This window comes from Phoenix dactylifera, chromosome 16 (genome assembly GCF_051530095.1).
Source record: "Phoenix dactylifera cultivar Ajwa chromosome 16, Ajwa_hap1_PhDact_Kaust_v1.1, whole genome shotgun sequence".
Lineage (NCBI taxonomy): Eukaryota > Viridiplantae > Streptophyta > Magnoliopsida > Arecales > Arecaceae > Phoenix > Phoenix dactylifera.
The window spans coordinates 16,457,525-16,472,537 of record NC_143205.1 but is presented as its reverse complement, the minus strand read 5'-3'; the positions used below and the strand labels follow the sequence as shown (position 1 = coordinate 16,472,537).

At 40.4% G+C, this 15,013-nt stretch overlaps 1 protein-coding gene across 2 annotated transcripts; it reads right to left on the bottom strand.

Moving 5' to 3' along the window:
* Positions 1 to 2,194: 2,194 nt before the first annotated feature.
* On the bottom strand, positions 2,195 to 7,895 carry FIO1 (methyltransferase). 2 transcript variants are annotated; one of them, XM_008790401.6, is made up of 8 exons: positions 7,402 to 7,895; positions 6,855 to 7,060; positions 6,303 to 6,732; positions 6,017 to 6,224; positions 5,352 to 5,459; positions 5,115 to 5,252; positions 4,961 to 5,030; positions 2,195 to 2,699 (listed from the first exon to the last, which is right to left on the bottom strand). In XM_008790401.6, exons 1-8 carry the CDS (start codon positions 7,626 to 7,628, stop codon positions 2,623 to 2,625), a joined length of 1,464 nt encoding a protein of 487 aa, XP_008788623.4. In that variant the 5' UTR covers positions 7,629 to 7,895; the 3' UTR covers positions 2,195 to 2,622. The 2 variants fall into 2 exon arrangements, with proteins under 2 accessions (XP_008788623.4, XP_088568700.2); XM_088712574.2 differs by having other exon boundaries at positions 4,868 to 5,030; positions 7,402 to 7,851.
* Between the last annotated feature and the right edge of the window lie 7,118 nt (positions 7,896 to 15,013).

The following is a 15,013-nucleotide window of genomic DNA, read 5'->3' as shown; positions in this document are numbered from 1 at the left end:
CCCTTGCTGCCTTTTTGAGCCACCGAGATGTTGGCCCAAGGGGCCTGTAGAACTCCTCCATTTTCTCGTCTCTTGGTGACGAAAGAAAAAGAAAAAAAGAAATTCTAGAAAAATTCTGAAAAAAAAATTGCTCTTCCTCCTCTTAGCCACTTTCTGATTTTTATTTTTGCGTCTTCATTCAGCAAAGTTCTATTTTCTTTTTATTTCTTTCTTTGCTGAATCTGCAAGTCCGATCGGATTTATGTTGGCTTCTTCCGAGAGGCACCGAAGAGAAAGCTTTGACTCGTCATATCTCTGAGGAAGATTGTTGGAAGACTCGTACGTGGGGACAAATACTTATTTGGGATAGTGTCTACACGTTTTGACCTGTCTTCATTCAGGCTATCTCTATTTACTTTTATTTCAAATTTAATATTAGTAGATATGTAAGATTTACTCTTTATGATTTAAATTTATTACATCCTTTATAGAATAGTTTTTTTTGCTAAAATAAATTTTTTTTGATGCTAAAGAAAATATATATTATTCTTTTTAAGATTGTTTTATTAATTATTATTATAATTTTATTTACTTATTTAGATGATATATCCTTTTAAGATTGTTCTATTAATTATTGTTATAATTTTATTTACTTATTTAGATGATATATCGCTAACACATTTATGATACCATTTTTGGTATAATTCTACTTTTGGGATGCATTAATCTTCCAAAAACCAATACCATTCGATTTAACGATTTTAGCGTCCCCGCATCGGGTGGATGGAGGATGGATCTAAAAGAGTTATAAGCATGCCAAACTGAGGAGAGCCTTGCAATCCCCGCGGAGATATTCTCTCTCTCTTTCTAAATCTCCGAATCTCTTTGTCATCTCATACGAGGTTTCCATGTCGTTGCCCCCTTTCCCATACCATAAAAGCCTTTCGCAATCCATTATCCGCGTCGGGCCTGGATGCTCCTCGTTACACCTCTCCCTTGTTTCCGTTCCCAAAAGAAACAAAGGGAAAAAACTCCACCATGAACTCATTTCACGAACATTCTCGCCGCTACAGTCCCCGGACTCCGCTCCCCTTGTCGCCGTCGGATACAGACGGCCACATCCAACTCGAGAAAACCCTCAGCATCGTCTTCGTCGCCGTCTTCTTCATCACCTTCGGCTACCTCATCCTCAAGCCCATCTACCGCTGGCTCGACCGCTGCCGCCGCCGCCGCCGCGATCTCCAGCCAACCACCAATTACCACAACGAAACCGTCGATATCGTCCCCGCCCGGTTCTCTGATGCTTATTTACGGGGCATCCCCGTGCGGGTGTTCGGCTCGGAATCATCTCCTTCTTCCGACAATAGTGGTGGCGGCGGCGGCGGCGGTTCGGAGGAGAAGGAGAGCTGCTCGGTGTGCTTGGCGGAGTACGTGGAAGGCGAGGAGACGCGCGTGCTGCCGCGGTGCAAGCACATGTTCCACAAGGCCTGCATCGATCAATGGCTGCTTACGAGGTCGCACCTCTGTCCGATATGTCGCGCCAGGGTGATCGAGCTCGACGTCCGCAGAGATCGCATCGAGAATTATCGTAACACGGGTCGCGACAGGGTGAGGCTGCATTTGGAGGCGCTGGTCAACATGGGTCCACTTCCTCGCGTCGCGCCTGTCTTCTAAATCGGATGTTGTTTTCCCTCTCTCTCTCTCTCTCTCTCTCTCTCTCGTTGCTTGTCCTAGGGACGTCAATGGTGCTGTTTGGTTGTAGAGGTCGTTGAATAGGCTGCAGCCAGACTAACTTTGTTCGATCTAGGACATGAAAATTGAATAGCTTTTACGGCTATTCAGATTATATGATACAATCTTATACTACATAATGAATATATGATGGCAGAAAAAAGTTTGTTTTCTTTTTTCTTTTTTGTTTCATGTTTTGATGTTCATCAGCATGACCAGGCCATTAGTGGCGCTTTAGAGTTTTTCGCTTGAGAATTTTTATCCTATACACCTGATCTTTGTTTTTCTTCATGTTAGAACATGGTTTGGTGTTTTCGGTAATGCATGAACTTTTGATGGTAGCGAGGGATTCTATGTGTTGGCTCGTTGGAATGCAGTTTGGAGTGAATCTCCATAAACCGAGAGGCATAAAAAGCAAAATTATGCCAAGAGAAAGAAAAGGTTTGAGATAAGAATTTAGCAGACCACCGACAGAACGAAATCATTGGTTGGTAAAGATATGGCACATCCATCGTTACCAAGAAGTTAAATGAATAGAGTATTAACAAGCAAAACAAACCAAAAAAGAAAAAAAGATTATCGAGGGAATACAAGGACTCGTTAAAAGCAAAACTTTATCTGTAGATTGAATAAACAGATGACGAAGCTTTCGATTCTGGATCGAGAATGCTTGAGCCTAAATTACGTCTGAATACTCCAAAAGAAATACATGGAGTCTGGCTGGTGAGCTCTCCCAGAGAGAAATCAATGAAGCAAATTATTTTGGGGATATTCATGTGATACAACTATGGGAGAGAAGATTAAAAGGGTTGAAGCATAGAGCTCCGATTACGTCTTATAGTTCCATGATGCATCTCTTCCTTTATAATCCTCTATAATGCAATGCCGCTTCCTTCTAATCATTTGCCGAAGCTAGCGTGCATGAGACTTGTTCAGAAATTCCTTCTTCAGGGCTTCCTCCAATTGCCAAAATAACGATGAGAATACTCCTGTAAAATAAGCAGCATGGTTCGTTGGCAAAGACAGTTTCTGATTGCAATAAATTAATGCAAGCAAATTCACCAAGTTTGATAATCATCTCTGTAACTATAAAGAATGAAAAGCATGACCAAGGTACGATATTTTGAGCACTGGCATTTTGTGCAGCTTTTATGATGCCAATTATGGCCCTAGCATTAGCATAATTAAGAATTAAAAAATAATAAAATTAAAACATAACAAATTTTCAAAAATATTTATGAACTTATTTACTTATTAGGAGAGGCAAAAGTAACAAACGGTAGCCAAAAAAAATCACCTCTAGCAATGATATATGATATCATTACTTTGTACAACATAAATAAATTGTTTTGAATTAGCCATAAATAATTTATAGATAAGCCATAATATCTGCGTATAATCCAAGAAAAATTGAATAGTTTTGGATCAATTTATTTTTAGAGAATAATTCAGATAACCATTTGGTCAAGAGAAAAATCGAGAATAATATGAGAATCGTCCAATAATTGGGAGAATATTGGAACTAGGATGGGGACAAGATTTATAACAAATGCTCATAGGGAACACGAAATGAAATAAGTAAGGAGGATATGATGTATTAAGTGTCAGAATTTTCAATTACAATATAACATACATGTATTTTTGTGAGGGCTAAGAATGTAAGTTGTTCGCAGTCACGAGAATTAAAATCACATTTGGCTCCAATGACCTGCTAATGTGGAGACGGGTACTTTTCTTGTCACTGTTGAACATGTATGATGTTCGGTCTTTGATATTTATGTTCATTTTCATTTTAACCTGAATACTGTGTCAAGAAGGAATGCCTTTTTTTCCCCTCTCAAGGGTCATCATAATGCTGGCCCTGTAAGAGGGCACTTTATCCGCTACCCACCACCCAGCTGCCTGCATACCCAAATTGGAACTAAAATCCCATTATAAGTGCCTAGGAGAGCTAGCAATCCTTATAGATTAGGACTTCCAAATTTCTATTTCCAACTCTACCATCCATTACCATTGATATGCCATATTCCCTTCCAAAGGTCCTCACAAGCACCACGAGTCCCACCCTGCTAACCCCATCCCAACACACTCCTCTCTCTCCCTTTCACCACACATAATAGAGATATGTATCTTAAGCAGATGTTATACATTCTTGCATGTGTTTGCTTACCAATGTTTCAGTACTAGACACAAAAAGTATTTTCACTAATATCTCTAACTAATTACTCTGTATTTGTTTACCAATGATTCAGCTGCTTACACAACTGAAAGGCAGAATCAGGTTACTCAGTATTTTCACTAATATCTCTGCTGCATTTGTTAATCTAAGTCAGACCTAGGAGTAGATTATAGCGATGCACTGTCCAAACCAATGATTTTCCAATATTATGCTAGCATGGGCCTGAATTATGTATACTGTTTGATTTAAAGATCCTTTGCTAGCATAGTACTCTGTTTTGAGCACAGTTGTTCCAACTATATTAAGCATGCAAAAGCCAGCTATTATAGCTTCCTTGAATGTTTAACAAAGCTTTAGATTTGCATGGAATGGTCATTGATTCTTAACAAGCTCCTAAGTAGGTATAAAAAATAAACAATCAAATAGTATCTTACCAAGTTTTAGTAGCAGAGATGATATACATAAAACATAGAAAGGTGATAATGCAGCATTATTGAGATGGTTGGATAACAGAATAGCCCCCAAGAAAGAGATGGCTCTTGTTCCAAAAGAAATAGTCAACTTTGTATTGTCAGTATTAAATTTAATTGGTTCGCATGTGCATGTCTCTGATCGATAAGATCGTAGCATGCACCAGAACCTTTTATAACTGTTTTATATTTCAATTTCTATGGACTGACTCAACTTATTCTCGCAGCTTATATTTTGCAACTACAAGGAAAGCAATACGTCAGCATTATATACTATTGCCATAAGTTTAATGCAAGAAAATTAAAGGTTATTTTAATTAGAAAAATTGAAAGCTCTAAAGAAGTAAGGATGAAAAGAGAACATTTAAAGTTCTCCCATTCATCTGCTATATGCTGCCATGGTCAACACTAAAAGAGGAAGTAATATTACGGTGCAAAATAAATGACAAGAATCCTAAACCAGTAAGAATAAATCATTGGATGACAGGAACGTTCTAAATAGTGTTACCTCTAAGAACATTAACAGACAGCATTTAGACAATTTCCATGCTTAGGCCAAATATAAATACATCATGACAAAGGTATTTGAGTGCGTTTGAACCTGAAAGTGGACTTTCTTTGTGCAACATCAATCCTTTAACTAGAAGCGTGCCTGGAATTTGCTCAAATACCTACAAGAAGAATTATCATATAATTTTTGCAACATATTACACTGAAATAGCGAGTAGCTATCAAGGAAGCACAAGTAAACATACAGAGACACGGAAGGATAGCTCATTTAATGGACATTGCAAGTTGTTTGACCCATTCGATGTCAAACTAGCAACACTTCCACCAACATTATCAGAGCAATCTTTTAGTATTACACCAGTATGCCTATTTGATATCATGATCTGTGAAAATGTCATACTATCCAAGATTAGAAACAACTATACAAACACAAACACAAACACAAACACAAACAGCAGAGCACCAAAAGTCAGAGAGCTTACATTGACACAAAATGATGAAAAATCAGATTTACAGAAGGCACCAATTGCCTGGAAAAAAGACTCCACTGATTTTAATATTTGAAAGGCACCAAATTGACGTTGAAGGCCCTTAAGCATCAAAAAGAAAGAAAAAGTTGAAGGTATCAGGAGATAGGATACTGTTCAAGATGCAGACATAACAACTTTCAGATCAATTCGAATTGAAACTTTTCCTTGCAGTTAAAAAATGTTAGCAGAACAAGAGTAGAAGTAAAAAAATTAGCACAGCTCAAAATCAATAGGTTTAAAGAAAACCAGTACAATTTTTTTCCCTTTTTTGGGGTAAAACAGAACATGCTTAGTGGAACATAAAGCACGAAAATCCCCAGTTTTGAAGTCTCTCAAACTTTCACATCATCTTCACATCTGGACCCTTATATGCGAAAGCATTAGTCTACAGGTGGAGTGGAGACACTTGACTAAATTCAGTTCACCTTATGTGCTTGCACCTTCTTTGATTCTCAATAATTTAATTTCTAGGGCATTATTAAGGTTGAGAAAGATGTGGAAACAAAATATTATTTTCACCCGACAGTTGGTTTGACACAGCTACAGCCTTAAAGGGATAACAAACAGACAAAAGCAATCATCAAACTTAAAATAAAATGGCATGTGAGATGTCAAACCTCAAGCATGAACGAGAGATGATTCTTTGTTGGGATATTTGCCGCGATGAACTTTTTGCTTGGGGGCAGAAAAGACCATGCAAGACCCCATCGAGCTGTACGACCCTGGACAAACTCAGTAGTCTTGACTATTGAGGCCCCAACCTCATGGAGCTTTGACACTAAGAATTTCAAGTTTGCTTTTCTTCCAACCATTGATGTGAACCACCTAAACGAAATACCTTGCAAGTTATTTGCTGAAGAAATATAAGCAATTGCCAATATCATAAATAGGTTTCAACCTCACCGGAAAGAATGCTTCAGTGAAACACTATCTTCAATGATATGGGTGATAAAAGCTCGTTCACCACCAGGACAAACCATCTCCTCTGCGGTCCCTCCACAAGCAGTCTTTGGGTTTAGACCTGCCTCCTCTATGCTCTCAAAAAATGGAGGGTTGCACATGCAGAAGTCAAAATTTTCACCATCCTTGACAACACCTACAAGTATAGGTGGTTCGCAGAAGTCACCCTCTGTTGGATTTGGATCTAATGATTCTGCCTCCTCAGCAGCTGCAGTTGGATCGATAGTCACCTCACTATCAAACTTCTCTGAAGTTGGCTTCTTGTCATCGGAACACAATGCATCATTAGCATTTCGGATTTCAATCAGCTCCGACAGGTGGGGATTGCTCTCCACATTCTTTCTAGCCCACTCCAAGGCCACATCCGTCACATCTACAAGCAAAGTTGTGCAAATGTTGCTTACCATACTGCATTCGAGGAAACAACATAAAAATCAAATTCTTGGTGCTTAATGATTCATAGAAGAGTTTTAGATTAGGAAACTGGAAGCCCACCAGACCCAACAAAACTCCACCCCAGCAGTGATGCTCCAAGGAGTGGGTATATGCAATTGGCTCCAGTCCCAATATCAAACCCTCTAACTTTTCCGTCAGAATCATTTCTCGCCGGGATAAGCTTTGAGGACAGCAAGTCCTCAATCCAATGGATGTAGTTCGATCTGTTTGGCACCGTAGGGCAGAGTTGCCCATCGGGAATCCACCTGAAATGTGTTCATTAAATCCATAGTAACTCAGAACCCTACTTTTCTCAGCATAACCTAAAGTTCCAAACTTTTCTTCTAAATTTATAAAATTAACCACAAATGTGACTAGAGACAACAAATAGAATAGCAAAAAAAGATCCAATTTTTTTTGCACAAAATTGATTCAAAAACAAACAGAAAAACAAAATTTGGGCAAATTACATGAAATCCATGGAAAAAAAAAAATTAAGCATCTTTTTCCTACCTAAGGACCCAAAATTAGGGGGAAGAGAAGCAGAAAAATGGTTAAAGGGGAAAACCCACTAAAATGACACTAAATTAGGGAGAGGAAAAGCTACCAGTGGACACCGTGGTCGTGGAGGAGGAGGACGCGGGTGAGCTCGCGGGTGGCGTTAAAGTCGGTCCACTCGATGGTGGGGCGGCCGGAGCGGGAGGAGGAGAAGACGAAGGGGCGGAAGGAAGGGTAGAGGGAGGCGAGGAGTCCGAAATCCGGTGGTTTCTCCGAGTACCGGTTGCGAGGGTGGATCGCCGGCGACTCCGCCCGCCGCCTCTTCTTGCTCAGCATCTCCGACGAGAAAACCCTAGATTTCCTTTTAACCTTCCCGACCGTTAGTCCTCGCCGCCGCCTCCCTCCTCCCTCTCTTTTCGAACTGGGAAGGCAACGGCAGAGAGAAAACACGGAAGAATCGAAGCTTGATTCGGGCTTTCGAGGTTTCCAAGCCCTCCTCGCTCTTCCGCTCACCGCGCCGAGACGCTTGAAACCGCTCTACGATTACGGAAGCGTAAACGAGGTGTATTGGATGGATGGTGATGATCTCACCCGTATGGTGACGCGAACAATTGGGGAGATGGGGTTGGTTTAGCCCACCCAACCATCCGGATTAGTAAGAATCTCAATGATTTTACCAACCATATTAGTCTATTTAAATATTTTTATAAAATTAAACTAAAAATTTTATAAAAATTATGAATTAAACCATCCAAAGGCTAGAATCTGAGCTGGATTTGGACACGCTTTCAGAAAATGCAAGTTAGATGGACCAGCAAATCTGATTCCTATAAGAATTTCAGCCCAGTACTTTAGAAATATCCAAACAAACCTTATGAGAAGTTTAGATTCTAGTATTGAATCATGGATGGTGCATTCTGTACTCAGTAGTCAGTAATGTATCTCCTATAAATCCTCGTTTTCTTTCACATTACTTTGTTTTGAGGCATGCCGGCCTTCTTTTAAAAATATTATGATAATAAATTATTTAGATAATTTTATAGTAGTCAATTTTGATCAATGTAATGCCTGGATTGTTCTTATTTGTAATTCCTTGCATTATGGGAAATAGATGACCACAGCTCTTGTTCATCTTTTAAATTCTGAATCTAAATTTGATAATTTTTATATAAACCCAAAGCAAATATTGTCACGCCCCAAATTCGGATCATGACACGGCCGTGCTATTGCCAAGTTAAGCATACAATAACACGCAGCCTTTTTAAAACTTCAATTACTAAACAACTATATTCATGAAAGTCATTAAATGTTCAGGTATTAAATCCATACATAGCTTCTAAAAACAACATCATCATTTAATATTTTATTATTCCCATAACCCTGAGGCTTGTCACGCTCCTTGTTCCTAGCATCTCCTATTCATCTGTAAGAACATAAATACATGGGTGTGAGCTATAAAGCTCAGTAAGTAACAATGCATAATCTTATCAGATCAAGCATAATATTTTTCATACTAGTGCATTATTTTAAGAAACTAAAGAATTGTAATAAAGTAAACATTTCATATAATCAAATCTTTGCCATAATCAAACTAGTTATAAAACTATGCCTGTCCATTCATGCAACTTCATAAATATGATTATGCATCATAAAACTTTTGCCATTTATGCAACCTAAAACTTTTGCCATTTATGCAACATAAAACTTTTGCCATTTATGCAACATAAAACTTTTGCCATTATTCCATACTTTGAAATTCATACTCTCAGATGGTAGTGTAGCTATGGCCGCTCTTATTCCCACGGCAAGGCCTTTACCACTGCAGGGTCATCTTCCAGTTACTATTACCCACTGGCGGGGGTCGTAAAGCCAAGTTACTTTTACCCACTGGCGGGGGTCATATGCCTAGTTACTGTTACCCACTGGCGGGGGTCATACATAGCGATCTGAGAGTTCTTAAAACATATCATGCTTTTCATAAATCTCATTTCATAGAAACATTGGAAAGTGAATAATGGCATCATGCTAAATCAAACTCATGATTATGCTGAAAACTTTATTTTTTTTCCATGCATCTTTCTACATCATCATAGTCATGTGTACATAATATAATAATAATAATAATGATGGATGCTATGTATCCAAAATCATGTAATCATTTGCTAACACATGCTTGATCTTAATTTTGTGGAAACATAAATAATCATATACAAATTCATAATCAAGTAATCACAAGTATTTGATAAAATATAAGATTATATCAGGTACTCTTTCCACAATTCTTATACATAATTCCAATTGCATAAATAATACTTTTTCATCTTATAAAACGTGATACATGATCCATAATAAGATTAAGGCAGGTTACTTACCTTAATTTGCCCATCAAATGCCAATTCTCCAATACCTAGCAAGATCATTAAATTACATGTCACTTACACATTTAATTTCTATTTATTTATAATCTTAAAATCATTTACAACCCATCCATAGGACTCAATTTCATTTTCGGGTCCATAGCCTAGTCTAATTTCTGGTTCAGGCCCATGGCCCAATTCAATTTCTGGTTCTGGTCTAATTTACTTCCTAGTTCGGGTTTGATTTAATTTCTGGCTCAGGTCTGATTCAGCTTCTGGTTCAGGTCTGAGCCAATTCCACTTCTGGTTTAGACCAAATTGCCCCCTGGTTCAGGTCTGGGCCCATTTGCATTCAGGCCCGATGTTTAATTGGGTTCTCGATCAGGCTCTTGGCCTGATTCAATTACTGGGCCCACTTATATTCAGGCCCAAAAATACTATTGATTAATTTATAATTATACCTTATCAGTTCTAATTAATTTAAAGAGAACCTAGCCTCAAACTATATTCAATATAGTCCCTATATTAAAATTTGAGCTCTTCAGGCCCAGTTAGTTTTGGTTTTAAGAACACTGGGCTCGGACCAGGGCCCAACCTGGCCTCAGGCTTCTAAAGCCAAATTTATTTGAAGCCCACTCCGGAATCAGGTCCATTTCGGCCCACAGCCATTTTTTTATTTATTTTTCTTTCTTCTTTTCTTTTCTTTCTTTTCTTCTTTTCCTTTCTTTTCCTTTTTCTTTCTTTTTCTTCTCTTCTCCCTTCCCGAAGCTTCTTCTCCTCCTTTCTTCCTCCCGTTCCGATCTCCCCTCCCTCTTCTTCTCCTCTCTTCCCATGGGGCAAGGGGCAAGCTCGGAAATGCTCGGGAGGAAGCCGACCCGGAATCGGTGGCGCTGCGGCCACGGTCCGATCCGCAGCAGCCGCGGCCCGACTGGCCGCTCTCCTCCACCTCCGATGGAGGAGATAGGGCACGGGCACTTTTCGAGGAGCAGAGAAACCAGCCGAAGCTGGTGGTGAATGCAGGGTGTGCGGCCACACCCAGGGTGCCCGCACAGCCCACGGCCGGCTCTGCGACTGCCGCCCGTGGTCAACCCGATGGCGTCCACGACTGGGAGATGGGAGAATCCTCTTCACTTTCTTCTTCTCCGGTCACCTCCGGCTGAGATCAAACCGATTCCACCCATGGGAATCGGATTTGCATGAGCCGAGGACCCTTCCATGGTATGTTTGCATTTTAGGATTTTAGACCTAGGGTTTTGATTGCAGTGGTAAAAGCCATGATCAGATGAAGGAGAAAGATCTTTGGCCAATGTCAGATCACGAGTGAGATCTCCCCCCTTCCTCCACTGCATCTTATTCCTACCCTTCCTTTTCTTCTTTTGATCTCTTCTATTTCGTTGTCTCTCTGTTTTGTTGTTCCATGATTAAACTAGATCGACCGAATGTAACTCATGAACATTGGTGATAAGAAATTTACCTAGCTCCTAGGAGCTGTGAATCCTTTCCGGCGAGCCACTGTGTCTCCTCCGGCGGCTCAGTTATGGTGCCGAGCTGGGGGTGTCTCCTCCTCCGCCGCTCCCGATCCAGCTCCTTGTAGCAGGAGAAAGAGGGAGTGAGAGGCAGTGAGAGGGTGAGGGATGAAGCATCTCTGAGAAGACTCCTAGGTTCTTATAGCCCTGGTGTGGGGGAGTGAGGGAGAAGAATGGTGGTGATCGTGGCTGTCAGGCGGTTGTAACCGCCTCAGCTGGCGATCACCACCTCTGGGTCTCCAGATGGGCCGGCCATGTTGGGCTTGGCCCATTAGCTCACTGTCTTATGGGCTGGTTTTCACAAATATATTTTGATATATTGAAAAACTTATATATATAGATAGTACTTATATTGAAACCTTGTAATTATACACGTAAATTATCTATGAAGTACTTAGTAGTTATTAATAGTGTATATTATAAGATATAGTAAACTGATATAACATAATATATGATAGTGTCGTTATAATATAAATAAAATATAAATATACTATTATAAATTATGATGACACATAATTAAATATTTTTTAAATAATCCATATTAGAGTAAAATTCTCAATCAGATCGAGCAAAATGGTGCTTCTCCTTTTACCATTTGCACCATGGACACCAAACGATCATCACACAATTTCAGATATAGTAATTCAAATAATATGTAATTTCATTTATACAGTGTTTCTGGTTATCTAGAACTACACATGCTCAGGAAGTATTAGGCCGCATAAATCATCCAAACTCAACACATAACTGAACTTCATTAACAAACCACACCGCCTACATTCTGAAAATTTGAAGCGTGAGATGCAATGATCTGAAGCCAACCCGAGTTGATGACATCAGGATAATTTTCGAGGAAGTTCCAAAAGATATCCTCATGAAGGAAAAAGATTTCTGTAGAACTACTTATCATATTTCAAGAAATATAAAATAAATAAACTTGACATATCTCAAAGAATATTTGTATCTTCTGATTTAATATTTTGAGATATTTGCAATGCTTTATAAACATGCAAAGGTGACCTCGTCACCTATTACACAGTACGAGGATGTCACTAACGGCAATGCAATGGCTCTCTAAAACCTCTGCTACTAGTCCAAAGCTGCACCCTCTGTTACAGGATTTGTTGGCTTGGAAAAATACTTTTCATACTCTTCGGATTTCTCATTCATATCGTGAGGCTAGCTGCTCATGATTATTTAGCAAACAATTAATGCTAGGACGTCCGACTTTGTTATTCAAGCCCATCCATAGTTTGCTGCTATTTTATAGGCGGATGCTTTTCAACTCACTTTTGAACGATGATGAGGCTGAAACAAAGCATATCTAAAATTTTGCTAGATGCCTGTCTCGGCAAAAATTAGATTCGGTATTTTTCAGATCAACTATATTTAAAGATGGTAATTTATGATCCAACTCGTCAATTCAACTTATAAACGATCTGCTTTAAGTAGATTTGGGTTTGACATAAATAGATTTAAATTGTAAATGAGCTAATCCGTCTAAATCTGCTTATTAAATGGGTTGGGTTCAGATTCAAACCTTTGAACTGTTTAACCCATTTTGACTCGTTTAATAATTAGATCGGGTTATGATCCAGCCCGTTTAACCTGTTTGAATCATGCTTCACCTGTTTAATCTATTTAAACCCATTTAACTCGTTATAAGTAACCCGTTTAATCTATTTAATAAATAAGTTATGTGGGACGGATTGGGTTACCTATCTAATAAATAGGTCGGATTCAAATTTGAAATTTTGAACTGTTTAATAAACAGGTCGGGTTTCGATTGATGAATCCGACCCACATCCAATCCGACCTATATCTGACGCGGCCCAATCCGATTGCCACCCTTAGCTATATTGCTGTAATGTCCGGGCCCAGAACCTACTAGGCCCAATAAGAAATGGGCCCAGTTAAGGGTTGGGCCCAAATTTCACTGTGGGCAGTGCTGTTATCATATTTAAAAAAAAAAAGAAATAAAAACGAAGGGATAAGACCGACAGGGAGGGGTGACCCTCACCCCTGCTGACAGCCGCTGCCGGCGCGCCGGAGACAAGGGGAGGCGGCGGCCAGTCCCGGAGCAGGAGGGAATGGAGAGGATGGGACCTCTTAGAGGGGGGTCTCATCCTCTAAATAATCAATTAAGCCTCTGCCGGCAACCCCAAATCACAGACCCCCCTAAACACCGAACGAGAGAAAGAGAGAGAGGGTTTGCCAACCTACTTCCGTCGCCGGAGGAGAGGCTCGTGACTTCTTCCAAAAGCTAGGTAAGCCCCCTGCCTTCTCTCCTCCTGATTTATTCAAGATAATAAAGAAAGAAACAAAGACAGAAAGGAAGGGGAAGAAACAGGGCTCACCGCGTGCGGCCGCTCCCTTGGTCTGCCAGCAGCCGACGCCCGCGCCGACGGGATCAGCCGCAGGCGCGGCCGTGGGCTCAGCCGCAGGCGCGGCTGTGGACGCCGCGAGCTCGGTGGTGGCACTGCCGACTGTGGCTCGGCCCTCCCAAACCCCCCTTCTTCCTTCACAGGGGAAAATGGAGAGAGGAAGAGAGAGGGTTTGGGAGTAAGAGAGAGAGAGAATATGGGGTGGTGCCGGAGGGGAAGGACCAAAGAAAAGAAAGAAAGAAAGAAAGAGAGAGGAGGAAGAGGCCGTAGATCCGGCCGGAGGAGAAGAAGAAGACCGGGGAAGCCGAGAGCTCGGCCGCGGGCTCGGCCGGGGATGCCGTGGGGCTTGGCCGCGGACGCCGCCGGTCGTGGCCCGTCCCCCTCCGCTCGCCATCCTCCCCTCCGCTCGCCGTCCTGCCTTCGTCGGAGAAGAGAGGAGGAGATCGGGATGAAAGAAGAAGGGAGGAAGGAAGCGTCGGGAAGGAGAAGAAAAGAAAAAGGAGAAGAGAAGAAAAGAAAAGAAAAAGAAAAAGAAAAGAAAAGAAAGAAAATGAGAAGAGAAAAGAAAAGAGTGGGTTAACGGGCCGGAATCGGGTTCGGATCCGAAACACGTTAAGCCCAAATTAAATTGGGTCCGAATCCAATTAAGCTGAGTTGGTCTCAGCATACCTAATTGATTGTAAATCAGGCCCAATTCAAGCCCAATTTAACTGACAGAAGGTCGAATTGACCTTGGGCTAATCCTGACTCAGACCCAAATGAGCCACGTTGACCAAATCAGAGGACCCAATTGGCTAGAAAAGGTTGGACCCAATTATAAACGAGGCCCAATCCTTTAATTAAAAACCCAATCAACCCAGGTGGACCCAATCTGGTTTTAAATCGAATCCCAAAGGCTTCAAATTGGACTTGGGCTAAATCCTTGGATAGGACCCAAGCAAGTAAGTTCATAGTATGATGAACTAAGAAATTTTATAATAAATGAAGGGGGAATAATGTAATCCCTATGATGTTGTTTTAGGTGATTGAAGATTAGTCACCTGGACTTGAGCAATTTGGAAAGCGAATTGAGGTAAGTAATCTGTCTTAATCCTATCGTAGATCTTGTAATACGTTTTATAAGATGAACCAGTGTTTTTTTATACAATTTGAATTGTATGCATGATTAGTGAAGAATGTAAGTAACCTGTCCTAATCCTGTTATGGATCATATTATGTTATTAATGTTTCCTAAGCATTTATTTTAAGTATATATGTTTCATGCCTGATATGTTACAATGCATAAGTAACTTGCATGATCCCAGAAGCTATGGCTATGTATGCGACATGATGATACTGATATTTTAATCATGCATGTAAGTTTATAAAGTCTTAGTTAGCCAAGAGGCACTGTAACGGGCTCAAAGATGCTACTGATCGAATGCAACTGAGCTGGCCTTGCTAGTGGCCGAGAA

What these genes read in the sequence shown, in the direction of transcription:
- FIO1 (XM_008790401.6), bottom strand. Translation starts at nt 7,628, where the DNA reads ATGCTGAGCAAGAAGAGGCGGCGGGCGGAGTCGCCGGCGATCCACCCT. An exon ending in ATCTCTCGTTCATGCTTGAG is followed by an intron (nt 5,460 to 6,016) that starts GTTTGACATCTC and finishes TTGATGCTTAAG; the next exon opens with GGCCTTCAACGTCAATTTGG. An exon ending in TTTCATCATTTTGTGTCAAT is followed by an intron (nt 5,253 to 5,351) that starts GTAAGCTCTCTG and finishes ACATTTTCACAG; the next exon opens with ATCATGATATCAAATAGGCA.